The 12,720-nt window shown below is 37.8% G+C and overlaps 1 protein-coding gene across 1 annotated transcript in view; it reads left to right on the top strand.

The window, feature by feature from the left end:
- The window catches only part of Cntnap5bl1 (contactin associated protein family member 5B like 1), a 985,855-nt gene that overhangs the window by 394,014 nt on the left and 579,121 nt on the right, over positions 1-12,720 (top strand). The window contains 1 exon segment of the mRNA NM_001329899.4: positions 9,204-9,407. Within this exon segment, the coding sequence (NP_001316828.2) occupies positions 9,204-9,407 (204 nt within the window).

Genomic DNA, 12,720 nt, shown 5'->3' with positions numbered 1-12,720 from the left:
GAAGAATGATTACAGTCTGGATGTTTCAGTCCTTTTTACAAGGAGAAATAAAAATATTTATAGGAAGAGTTATGGAGACAAAGGTTGGAACAGAGACTGAAAGAATGGCCATTGAGAGCCTGCCCAACCTGGGAATCCAGCCCAAATACATACAACCTCAAGACCCAGACAATATTGCTAATGCCAAGTAGTGCATGCTGACAGGAACCTTATATAGCTGTCTCCTGAGAGGCTCAGCCCAAGCATGGCAAATACAGAGGTGGCTGCTTGTAGTCAACCATTGAAAAGAACAAGGTCCCCGTTGGAGGAGTTAGAAAAAGGACTGAAGGAGCTAAAGAAATTCACAACCCCATAAGGACAACAATACCAAACAACCAGAGCTCTCAGGGACTAAACCACTACCCAAAGAGTACATATGGACATGTCTATGGCTCCAACTATATATGTAGCTGATGATGGCATGGTTAGGCACCAAGGGGAGGATAAGTCTTTGGTCCTGCCAAGCCTGGACCTCCCAGTGTAGGGGAATGACAGGGTGGGGACACAGGAAGGGGTGGGTAGATGGGTGGGGGAATACCCTCAAAGAAGAAAGGGTAGGGGGTGAGATAGGGAGTCTATGGATGGGAAACCTGGAAAGGGAATAAAATTTGAAATGTAAATTTGAATTCCAATTTATAATTTATAAAAATAAAATGAAAACAAAACAAAATAAAGAACTATTTCTAAACAGACTCCTTGTCCTATTTACAGTGTGTTTACTCCTACCTTATACAGTGCACTAGTAAGGGGATTTGGAACATTTAAAACTCCTTATTAAGTTATCTTTTAAAATATCAAAGTCTACAGTCTCCCAATGCTTTCTCTTCATTTATATCTGGACCTACGAGGACTTAAAGTATTTTTATTTTGAAAATGAACCAACATATTTTATTTCCTACATATGCTCATAATTATTTCAATGAGGTCCTTGATACTGTATTTCTTATTTGCTTCCCTATATATAATACTGCTCTTCTGAAAAGATAGGGCTACACCCAGCTGAGCTTTAGAGATCCAAGATTTAACCTTGTATATTCTCTTTTCTTGACAGCTCTCTACTGGCAATATTTGTGACTTTCAGAAATATTTCCCTCAGTTTGATATACTCTATAGGGTTATGGGGTGCTGAGTCTGCTCCACAACAGAGCACAGCAGCTCAGGGAGGCAAGATGCCGAAAGTTGTTAGCACTTACTCTATACCATCACCAGGTGGGAGTCAGGCAGAAGGGAAGCCACAGGACACTGCTCTACAGATGAGGAAACACAACTTGATGTCCAAGGGGCCAGCCAGTTCTACAACAAGGCAGGGGCAGTCTGCTTCTCAGGTTCTCAGTCACCCAGGTGCTGCTGGATACCACCAAGGTGTGGGGCCTGTGGGCTGTATCTAGACCCAAGGAAGGGGTGGCAGAATTTAGGGGATGAACTTGAGGCTTGGTTTGGCAGTTGATGTGGTTGTGGCTGGGAGTACAGAGAGGCCTTCTAGGGAGATTTGATGGCAGCTCTATAGGTGACAGCCTTCTCCATGGCTGCACATGGCAGATCCAATGAAAAACAGCAGTCCAGATTTTTACAACGTTTATTGTCTTGGCAAAAAGTGCATAAGTAAAACCGTACCCCACTTCTTAGGGTGGGCTTGTGATTAAATACTTTTTGCAGGGAGGAGTGTCTGGGAAGGAAAGCTTACTGGCTAAGGATTTTAGGCCTTTAGGTACCTCATTAAAATGGAGATCTGTCTTGATCCTATGTGACTATAGGTCACATGCTCCACATGTAGAGGGGCTTGGGGTGTTGACCTTACGTGATGGATGGCCACAAATCTATGTGGACCTGTAGCTAGTGACATGGACCTGGTGCCCAGAAACAGGTAAATGCCTATTGTCTCTGCAAGGTCTCCCGGACTTTGAACCTTAGCTCCACTGGGGAACCAAGCAACTTTCAGGGTTCCACAATACTCCTGACATTCTATCTCACATTAGATAGGGTACAAAATGTCTCCATTGGTCTGGCCAAACAGAGACTGCCTGCTGCTTCTGGATTGAGAGTTGTGTATTTGCTCTCCAGGTTAGAGTCCAGAACCAGAGAACTTTACCTAGGGTTTCACTCCCCATCCATGCTATACATTCAAGATATAGGTATGTATTGTATAAAGGATTAGTAGGAGCCAGCCATGGATTTGGGAAGACTTCTCTGTGAGTAAAATGCTTGCTGCACTGGTGTGTAAACCTCAATATAAGTCATATGCATCCACATAAATATAAAGCAGGTATAGAATCCCACTTCTAATCTTAGCTCTGAGAAAGTAGAAACAGGAATTCCAGGAACAAGTTGTCAAGCAAGGCTAACTTTTAATGAGCTCTGGATTCAAGTTAGAGACTCTGTCTCAAAAACTAAAATGGAAGGAAGGAGGGAAAATATTTTACATCAACCTCTGGTCTCCATCTTTACATATTTATACATACATATGTGACCTCCTCATACACACACACACACACACACACACACACACACACACACACACACACTATATTACCATCAAGCCTCTGATTTTCTCAGCTTTTTTCGTGACCTCATAATCTACAAAGTGCTCCTTTCATAAACTTCTTCATGTATCTACTTCTAGCACTGCCTCCAGTCTCATGTTCCAGGACATGAGAACCTGAAAAATTACTATGGGTACCTGCCATATTCAATCCATGCCTTTTGGAAAAGTACCACAAGTCTACCCTAAAATCTTTCCAAATACAAATGTTTTTGCTCAGGCTCTTACATGATAACCCACTGCTCTGAATGACCACGAACTTTGTGTGCATGAAGAAATGCAGAACCCTAGGAGCTAGGGAATTTCATATTAACTTGTAAAATAGAGAAATAAGCATTTTAAAAATATGTGTGTGTATGTGTGTGTGTGTGTGTGTGTGTGTGAGAGAGAGAGAGAGAGAGAGAGAGAGAGAGAGAGAGAGGAAACAGACACATAGAGAGACACAGATGCAGAGATGTATGTGATGTGTTTGGAGATATGTGCATACTATAGTGTAAATTCAGAGGTCAGTCTGTTTCTTGCTCTTGGCTGTGGATGTCAGAGATTAGACCTCATAGTTAGACTTGCACAGCAAAATATTTTACTTGCTGCACCATCTTACCTACTCTTCATTTTTCTTTGTTTTTCACCAGTTCTCTTTCTTTTCTTTTCATTTTTATTGAAAAGAGATTGTTTTTCAATGTAAAACAAACAGACCATTATTTCGGCTCCCTCTGCTTCTTCCAGGTTCTCCATATCCCCCTTCCCTTGATCCATTTCCTTTCTGTCTTCGTTAAGAAATGATCAGCTCTCCAAGAAACAACAACCCAACAGGGCAAAACAAATACAGGAAGACAAAGCAAATTCCCTCATACCAAGGCTGGACAATGCAAGCCAAGAAAAAAAAAGTCACAAGAGCAGACAAATGATTCAAAGTCTAAAACTGTTAGGAATCCTACAAAAACACCAAGCTAACAGCCACAACGTATGTGCAGAAGTCCTAATTCAAACATCTGCAGGCTCTGTGTTTGCTGATTTTATCTCTTGCAAGCAGTAAATAATTTAGGTCAAAGATTTTGTGGCTGGGTTGGTGTCTATATTTTTCTTAAGTAGCCTATAGAATACCTCCCTAAACAAAAGAAGGTGTGAAAGCTTCATACGGGCACTTTATCGACCTCTCCATGTTCAATGAGGTTTGCAGGTATTTTGCTCAGCAATGAGGCCTTGTTATCAGTTTTAGCTTAAAGAGCACAACCATCTGTCCTAGCATCACCCTGAGTTTAGATTTACCCACTGGGTTTAGAGATTTCTACAAGAACCCCCTTGTCCAACAACTCAATTAAATGTATACCAGGCCTGACGTTGAGAGACTTACCTGGTAACAAAAAAAGGGCAGTTCATGCTCTGTATCCCCTTTTACTAGAAGTCTTTACTAGGATTACCCTCATAGATTCCTGGGATTTTACACTGCAATATTTTCCCACATAACTCCTCAAATGTTCTTCAATTCCAGGTGACTCTTCCTGCATGTTAACCCTTGATCAGTTTTGTCCCCATTCCCTCATGCTCAGATGGTTAAATGCACAATCCATTCTAATTCCCCTTCCCTGGGATATTTGTTACCCCAAGAGCTCTTCTTTTTCCTAGCCTCCCTGACTCTATGTGTTGTAGCTTGTTTATTATTTACTTAATAGCTAATATTTACTTATCCTTTTGCTCACTTTGACTTTCCCAGTGTATGTTTTCCTCAAACTGCAGAAATTGCTTTATATATCACAAATCCTTAAAATAACCCCCTTCTTTAACTAGGAGAAACTTGTCTTCAATGTCAAACAACTCATTACCTTGTGATTGCTTTTGTATGGGTGCATCATCTTCTGAGTCTCAAATTTCCTTTTTCAAAGTAAGGATAGTCTAGATTATGTATGACTGCCAAGTCCATTAAATGAGTTAAATATATGCTAATAATTATCCAAGGATAGTTTGTTTAACCCATAGCACACTCATTTCCATAAGCCATTGCAAAATTTGGAGCTAATTTGGAGAGTATATTTTGTTCTGTTGGTTACTTTGTTTTCCCTAGTAAGTAGTAATCATGTTACTGGGAGATTGCTCAGTGGGGTAAAGGATTTGTTTCCATTTTACACCCATCCTCCACCATGTGACAAAGGTGAATATCTTCTCAACCAGGATCAACATACTGATTCTTCCTTTGTGCACTTGACCCTTCCTTTCCTTTCTGAAATGGCTCAGTCTCTCTATGTATATATTCACCTTGCTAAGCACTGATGAGTGCTATATGTTTGTTTTCTGCATTTCTGGGCAGCAAAGCCTCGATGGCTGCTACATTGGCAGAATGACCCTAATCAAAGAGAGTAGGAGCCCACAGAATGCATAGCAGCATGGGTGAAATATTTTCAAATGACTCAGTAGAAAGTTTGGAGTTAGCCTGGCACACACTGGGCAGAGAAGCCTGACACCAGAGTAAAACAGCACCATTTGAGTGAAAGCATAAGGCCATCTAATAGAGCATCAGTTAATATCCTCAAGGCCCTTCTAATCAATCCAGTTACAATTGGTAATCTATTTCATACTGATTTAACAAATAGTGTGTCTGATAAGGTGTATATATTTTACTGTTTTATGAAGTGAGTTGGATTAGCAAAATTAATTATTAGATTATACATTCATTTGTTTCCTTGCTTATTCATTGTCTGATGATTGTATATATATATAATGTATATATGTATACATATACATATTTTGTATATATATACACACACACACACACACACACACACACACACACACACACACACACACACACACAAAACAATACGATCACAACTGCCTTACACTATTTCTTCTTTTCCAACATTTCTGGAATCTTTCAACATTTACTCATGCGTGTGTGTGTGTGTGTGTGTGTGTGTGTGTGTGTGTGTGTGTGTGTTTGCATGTGCACACACATGAGTCTGCATAGTATCAAGATGAATATCAGGTATCTTAATCAGTTTCTGATCACTTTGTTTAATATTTGTTTTATTTTACTTTTAAGCATGAGTATATATTTTTAGTTTGGAAGTATGTACCAATGAGAGTGCAGAAACTTTCAGGGTCCAGAAGGCATTGGGATGTTCTGAATTGGGAGTCATACTTGTCGTGAACCACCTATGTGAGTGGACCTTCTCTCCAGCCCCATGAATACCCTGTTTTTCAACTTGGTGCTGCCTTTTAGTTAGAGTTGTTGAAGAGCAAGTCTCTAGGATCTTCCTGTATCTATCTCCAGTTCTTGAATAATAGATACTTACTGTTATTTTAATGGAAGTCTAGAGTCTGAGTGCAGCTGGTACTCATTGATGTACAGCAAACATTTTACTTGCTACATGATATTCTTAGCCCTGAAAAGTGTTTTTTTCTCTAAAAATATGTCTCTAATGTATATTTCTTATATTGAAATTAAAATTTAAGGAGATAATGTTGCAAAGGTTATCCAGCTGACAAGCTATATCTTCAAGTTCTTTCTAGCCATGAAGCTCATTACCCTAAAAAGAGCAACAGTGCCAAGAACTCCATGGATTCAGCTTCAAGTCCAGTGGGCTCTGTATGCAAAGATGTAATGCTAACATCAAGTGGGAAGTTTTGGAAAAACACAGGAAGTTCTGAAAGACTCCCTACATCACATGAGTTGCTTTTTATAATATGGAGTCCTCAGGACCTTTTTGTTATTTCTTATATTAAGGAATAAATTATAGAATTTTACTTTCAATGTAATTATAGAAAAATCATGATTTTTTTGTTTTAAAATCTCATTCATTAAAGACAATTATATATCTGTGAACAGGAAAAATAATCAAGTTGTCATTATGAATAGTCAATCTAAGTATTTTAATTGCTTAGTAAATCCTGAAAAAATGAATTTTTATGGTTTCTGAATCTCAAACACGAATAGTTCTATCCTGTACTCACAACCCTTCACCTCTGTTTCACCCTGTTAAGATGCTATATGATAAATCTCTTCCAAGTTATAATTAAGTATTCTTATATTTTTTATTATAGAAGTAATACCATTTTTAAGGTACAAGTTTTTATAATAAAATAGTAAAAGAATTTGCACATAAGTTAAAATAATTCTTTGAAGGGACTATAGATATTGCTTAGTGGTAAAGTGGTTGCCATACAAGCATGGCAACATGTAAATTTAGGAAACATGTAAAAAGCTTGGTTCAGTGGCACATTTCTGTACTCTCAGTCTTGCAGTAGACACATGCGGTTCCTGGAACTCATCTGCCATCCACTAGGCCTAGATGCTGAGAACCAAGTTCAGTGAAAAATGAGAGTTGGGGGAGGCAGTTCATCTGGGTAGAAAGAGTGTGTGCACCTTATTCAAGGCCTTGAATTGTTTCTACTACTGCACAAAACCTGGTACATGGTATACTCTTATAACAATAGCCATGAGGAAATAGAAACAGGAACATGAGAAGTTCAAAATCATCATGGTAATGTTGTGAATGCAAGAACAATGTGGGTTATATGAGGCTAGAATAAGAGTGAGGAAGATACTCAGTGTCAACCTATAATCTCCACAGCCATTTGTAAGTACAACGGCATACCTGCACACATCCATGAATATGTTCTTTCTCACACACATACATTTTAAAATAATTTCTCCACTGGATATTTGCAGAGAAACTAGTCAGTTTGTGTATACACATATACTTCATAACTTTGTTTAGAGCATACAACTAACTCAAAGCTGGATTAAATAAAGTGCTGCTCTTCTATATAGGATGATACTGTGAAATAAAATAATTATAATTACAATTTGCAATTCTCATGTTAACTTTTCCTGGGAAGATGTGAACAAATGGCTCTTCACTCCAGATAGTGTATAGATGACAGATCAAAAAGCACATTTTAGCTTATTAAACTTATTAACAGAGCATGGGTAGGACTTAACTAAAGAAGCATCAGTTTTAGTACAACAGCTACTCCACTGCACAGTCTCACCTATTGTGGATGACGTCCTTGTGGAAGCTTTGTAGAATCCTCCTTGCATAACCTCCACTACCTACACACTCACAAGGTCACTTCCAGATGAGGGTGGCAGAGGGAATGACTTGACTTCCATATTAGGGTCCTGTGACCATCACCCTATCTCCTGTTACTAGGCAGGAAGCTAATGCTTCATTAATATTATCATAAATCTTGTTACACCAACATGGCATTGGTCAGTTCTGTACTAAGGTTTGAGGCTGATCCAATCTCTACTCTAACATCATAGTGAGTGAGTATGTTATGTGCACAGAAAACAGGTCATACTGATCAGCAAAGTAGCATGTTTCATTTACTAGATATACTTATTCTGAGTTGACATTAGACAATATATATATATATATATATATATATATATATATATATATATATGTATTGAGAGATATATTACCACACACATTTGCTAAGCTTTATGTCTCAAATAAAGGACTATCTCAGATATGAGTAAATGACAAAATATAATAATAGTGACTGAATATTTTACATAAACCCTTAAAACAATACAATACCAGCTCAGAACAAGGCACACATAGCACATTACTACTCTGTTAAAATTATGTTTCTGTTCACTATTCTTTCCCACTAAACCCCAAAGAATCTTCAGAATTCTCAGCACAGAGTTCTAGTAAAGACTGAATTAATAATTCAGAATTGTCATAATAAAAGATATCTCTTTTACAGTTCTAGCCTGGAAGTTAGGGTGAAAAGATCAAACAGTTCTAAATGTCAGAATCAAATTAGCAAGAAATGTAAATTATAAGAGGTTTTTACAAATCAGGCACTGGCCCCAGAGAAGCCTGGTGCAGGTGCCTATGGCACTGCCATCCTATTTCATTAAGCACTGTTAGAACATGGGCCTGAAACTTTAAGCCAGATCACATAGCCTGAAACAGGTCACAGCTTCCTGCATCTATTGCTAGGGCAGAGAGATTAAGAAGCAGTCTGTGTTTCAACCATGAAAAATTATATAGTATCATATATTTCATTTGCTCAAGGATCAGTCCAATGATCCTCAGAGGGGTTTCTCCAAAGGAACTCTAAATGCTGTTCTTTAAGGAGACTCTTGGTCTTTCTAAATACCCTTTAAATAGAAAGGATACTTCTTTCACTCTCCCTATGTCCCTCTTCAGTAGAAACAGTTATAAACTTCCTCTCCAGGCTTTAAAGCAAGTTTCTCTCTATCTCTGAGGCCCCATCATATAAAGATACCAGTGTATTCCATTGTATTTGTCTTATTCTATCCCTTTCACCTGAAAGCCCAATCCTGGTCTTGAGGCTCCCTTAAAAACACTACAGTGGAGGAAGTTATGTGACAGCTCCCTTCTAGGATCTATTATTGTTTTTCTCTTTTTTTGGTCAGTAGTCACTAATAGTAGTTTCTACTCTAGCCTGGTATGTCTGTGATGTTTACAAATGATTGACTGCTTAGATTCTGTTTCTGTTGGTTTTATTCCATGTACCTCCTTATAAAAGAGATCTTCCAGATTTAAGGAACATTTCTGTGAACTGAGCAGTACCAAAGGTGAGAAGCAAGAATAGCTTCCAGAAGGAAATACACTGATGTTTCTTTCCCTCTTCTCTCTGCTCTCAGAATCAGATGTTGCTGACTTTGATGGCAGGAGCTCACTTCTGTACAGGTTCAGTCAGAAGACAATGAGCACCCTCAAAGATGTGATCTCCCTGAAGTTCAAGAGCATGCAAGGAGATGGTGTTCTGTTCCATGGTGAGGGACAACGTGGTGACCACATCACCCTAGAGCTCCAGAATGGCAGACTAGTCCTATACTTGAACTTGGGTAAGGAAAGACCTATGCATATGTGTTTAGATGACTGTTGAAGCCAAAGGTGAATCTCAGGTATCTTCCTTGATCACTGTTCTTTATCTCTTTCCTCACATCCTTGGAGCTCTATTTATGCTTTCTCCAAACATCATATGTTCTCCCTTGGGTCTTGCCTCAGCAAAACACCTTAGGAATCTACATCACATAACATCCAGAAACTTCTTATCACTAACATGTATTTATAGAATAATTATAAATTCTTCTGAAAGGCATTGATTTTCAATTTTCTACTTTTTGAGAGTCAATATTCAGTCACTTAAATATAAATGCATATGTATGTTTCATGTATGTCACATAAAGCTATGAACCTTTGTTCCCTACATTTATTTAGCCAAACCACATTTAATCTGATTTAATGTAAGATATCCAAGTTTTAGTAAAAAAAAAATCCAAAAAAAGGAGTGGATAGAACTTACTTATATCTTACTCTTTGGAGTGACTTTGGCATTAAACCTGTGGGCTTCTGAGATGACTTAGTGGGAAAGGGTGCCTACTGCCAAAGTTTACAACCTGAATTCAAATCCTAGAAGCTGTATGGTGGAAGAAGAGAACCAATTCCCACATTTTTTTTCTCTGACTTACTAATGTATACAATTGCACTTACTTTGTCCCATATAAGTAAATAAATACATTTAATGCAAATTGAACCTGTTAATATGAACATAGCTTAGTGGTATATTATATTGAGATCCCTACCATCATGTTCATGACATTGAATTCATCCTTGAAGCTACCAGAGAAACACATGTATTTCCTTATAATTCACGTGGCATTCAGGAACTCAAATAGGATAAACATAGTTTCAGAGTGCCCTTTTTGGCTATTAAAATAGTTATTCTAACTCTAAAATATAGAGGAGAAGTAACATCCTTTTTATATTGTGGCAGAATTTTCTGCTTTATAAAGTCATAGTGTTTATTGGTTTCTTTGCGTAGTTATGTTTAGTGTGCATTTGCACATTTGTATTCTACTTGTATACATCCTAAATTGATAATGTTCAGCTGTTAGGTATTTTCTTGATTAGTTATTACTTTTAATTTCATCTAAAAATATAGTTTAACTCATAAATATTTAAAAATATTATGAGAATTTCATAAATGTAACTTTACCAACTATCTTATATTCTATTGTTGATTTTACGTGTATGGTTAATCTCTCTCCAAACTACAGAATGTGGTCTCCAATTTTAAAATCATTTCCTTTTTTTTAATCCACATTAATTTATTGCCTTAGAATACATTTCTAGAGAGCAGGTGACCTATGTAGTGTTCTGACTTTGACTTAACCAACATGGTTATTCTGTCTGCAATTCAGTGACTGTGTTATCTTAAGATGCTCAACTAAGATATTGCACAAATGGGGATCAGCCAGTACAAACTGCCTATCTTCTAACATAATGCAAGACCTGGGAAATAATTGCTAAATGAAATAGTAGAGAAACATGTTGTGATATTTCCTCTCACTTAAAGAAGGAATGGTTTGTTATAGAGAAGAGAAATTATGGCAATTCTTTTTTTCTTTTTCTGTTTTTCATATGCAGGAATGGTAGTCATATGTGAGTACAGGTTTTTCCTTTTCACATATGTGGGCAAAAATCAAGGAAGGGTCTCTCAGGAAAACCCAGAATTTAGTGAGATAGAGAGTCTTGTGAGGCAGGTTGTACTAAAATCCTCAATCTCCACTGTCCAGGACTGGTATTACAGTGTGCTACCATATCCACCCGGCATTTACTAAGGTTTCTAGATATCTGAATTCTGGTCCTTGTACTTGCACAGCAAGCACTTTGACTGCAGAGCCATCTCCCTAGCCATCACATAATGAATTTTCAATAGAAAAATAGCATCAGTGTTAATGTACAAAAATTCAAAGAAGAGAAAGATTCCCCTCAAACTCTGTATTGTGGAAACTGGACTATATCCAAATTGTTGGAAAAAACAAACTAGTAAAAGTAAGAGAATATTGCTCATAAAAGTGATATAAAAGTAAAAAGATTTTTAAATTCTCCTAATCTAAGAGAAAAACACAGTAAAGTGCTTAAGGATGTGGCTCAATGTGTTAGCTACTTGCCACATAGTGTGAGAATCTGAATTTCAATCTCCAGTATCTCCATAATGTCAGACTCTTTATGCTTCAGCTTAACAGTAGCTTGAGAGACTGAAGAGAATCTCTAGAGGGTCATAGACTCATATATTCAGAGACAAACAAGAGACCCTATCTCCAATAAGATTGAAGGTGTAGATTGATATTTAAGGCTGTCTCTGACTTGCAAAGGTGCATTAGGGCTCTTGTGTCATGTATTCTCTCTCTCTCTGTCTCTCTGTCTCTGTCTCTGTCTCTGTCTCTGTCTCACTCTCTCTCTTAAACAAAGAAATATGTGGTAAAATTACTCATAAATATATACATCAAGATTTTGTTGGTACAACTTATATAAGCTGAATTGGCTGCAAATGTCAAATTTTACATTGCTGCTAACCTGTTACGTTGGTGTTAATCAAATGCTGAAGTCTCATACAGAGAGTTCTGAAGGGTTCTACTAACCATGTCAGCCATTTCTTCTCTTCTGAGGACCTTTGGAAAGTAGGACTGGTGAATTAATGTCTGCTTCTCCTTTGTTGTCTATTATTTATTCTATAAGGCTTTGATTCTTACCATTGTTAGATTATGCTAGTGTATTAATAAATATCCCTGTCTCTTCTTCCTTCCCAAGGACAATGTTCCTGCATAACCCTCAGCCTGGCTACCAGTTCTCCAAGCTGAGTGGATACTATCTCTTCTTTTGCATTTAGCCCGTTGCCTGTATTTATGAGGTCCTGTGTCCTAACTATTATTTTCTTAAAGATACCAATACAGGTATTCTCAAAAGAGAGACCTCCCACTCCTGTTCCATACCTTCCTTATATGACCATGGCCTGTACTACTAGACTGCAATGTTCTTCAGAGAATGGGGAGGAAGAAGAGCCAGGGATATTTACTCTTGCATTAGCATAATATGACAATGATAAAAATTCATGACTTTGGAATAAATAATAAATCAATGAAACAGAAGTAGATATTAACTCACCATTCCTACTTTCCAAGTATGCTAAGTGTGGTGTCCCCATGATAACTCCTGGAAGAAGCCAGATACCCTTACTCAGTGTGACAAACAACATAAACAGGCCATAGAGAAGGTAGGAGTGAGCAAAATGAGCATCTCACAGGGAGATTAGCTGCTCCTGACCCCTTGAAGTAACACAGTGTCACCTGTGCACAGGTAAATACGGGATGC

The sequence above is a fragment of the Rattus norvegicus genome, chromosome 13, assembly GCF_021556685.1.
Source record: "Rattus norvegicus strain SHRSP/BbbUtx chromosome 13, alternate assembly SHRSP_T2T, whole genome shotgun sequence".
Classification (NCBI taxonomy): Eukaryota; Metazoa; Chordata; class Mammalia; order Rodentia; family Muridae; genus Rattus; species Rattus norvegicus.
This window is presented reverse-complemented; position numbering and strand designations above follow the sequence as displayed.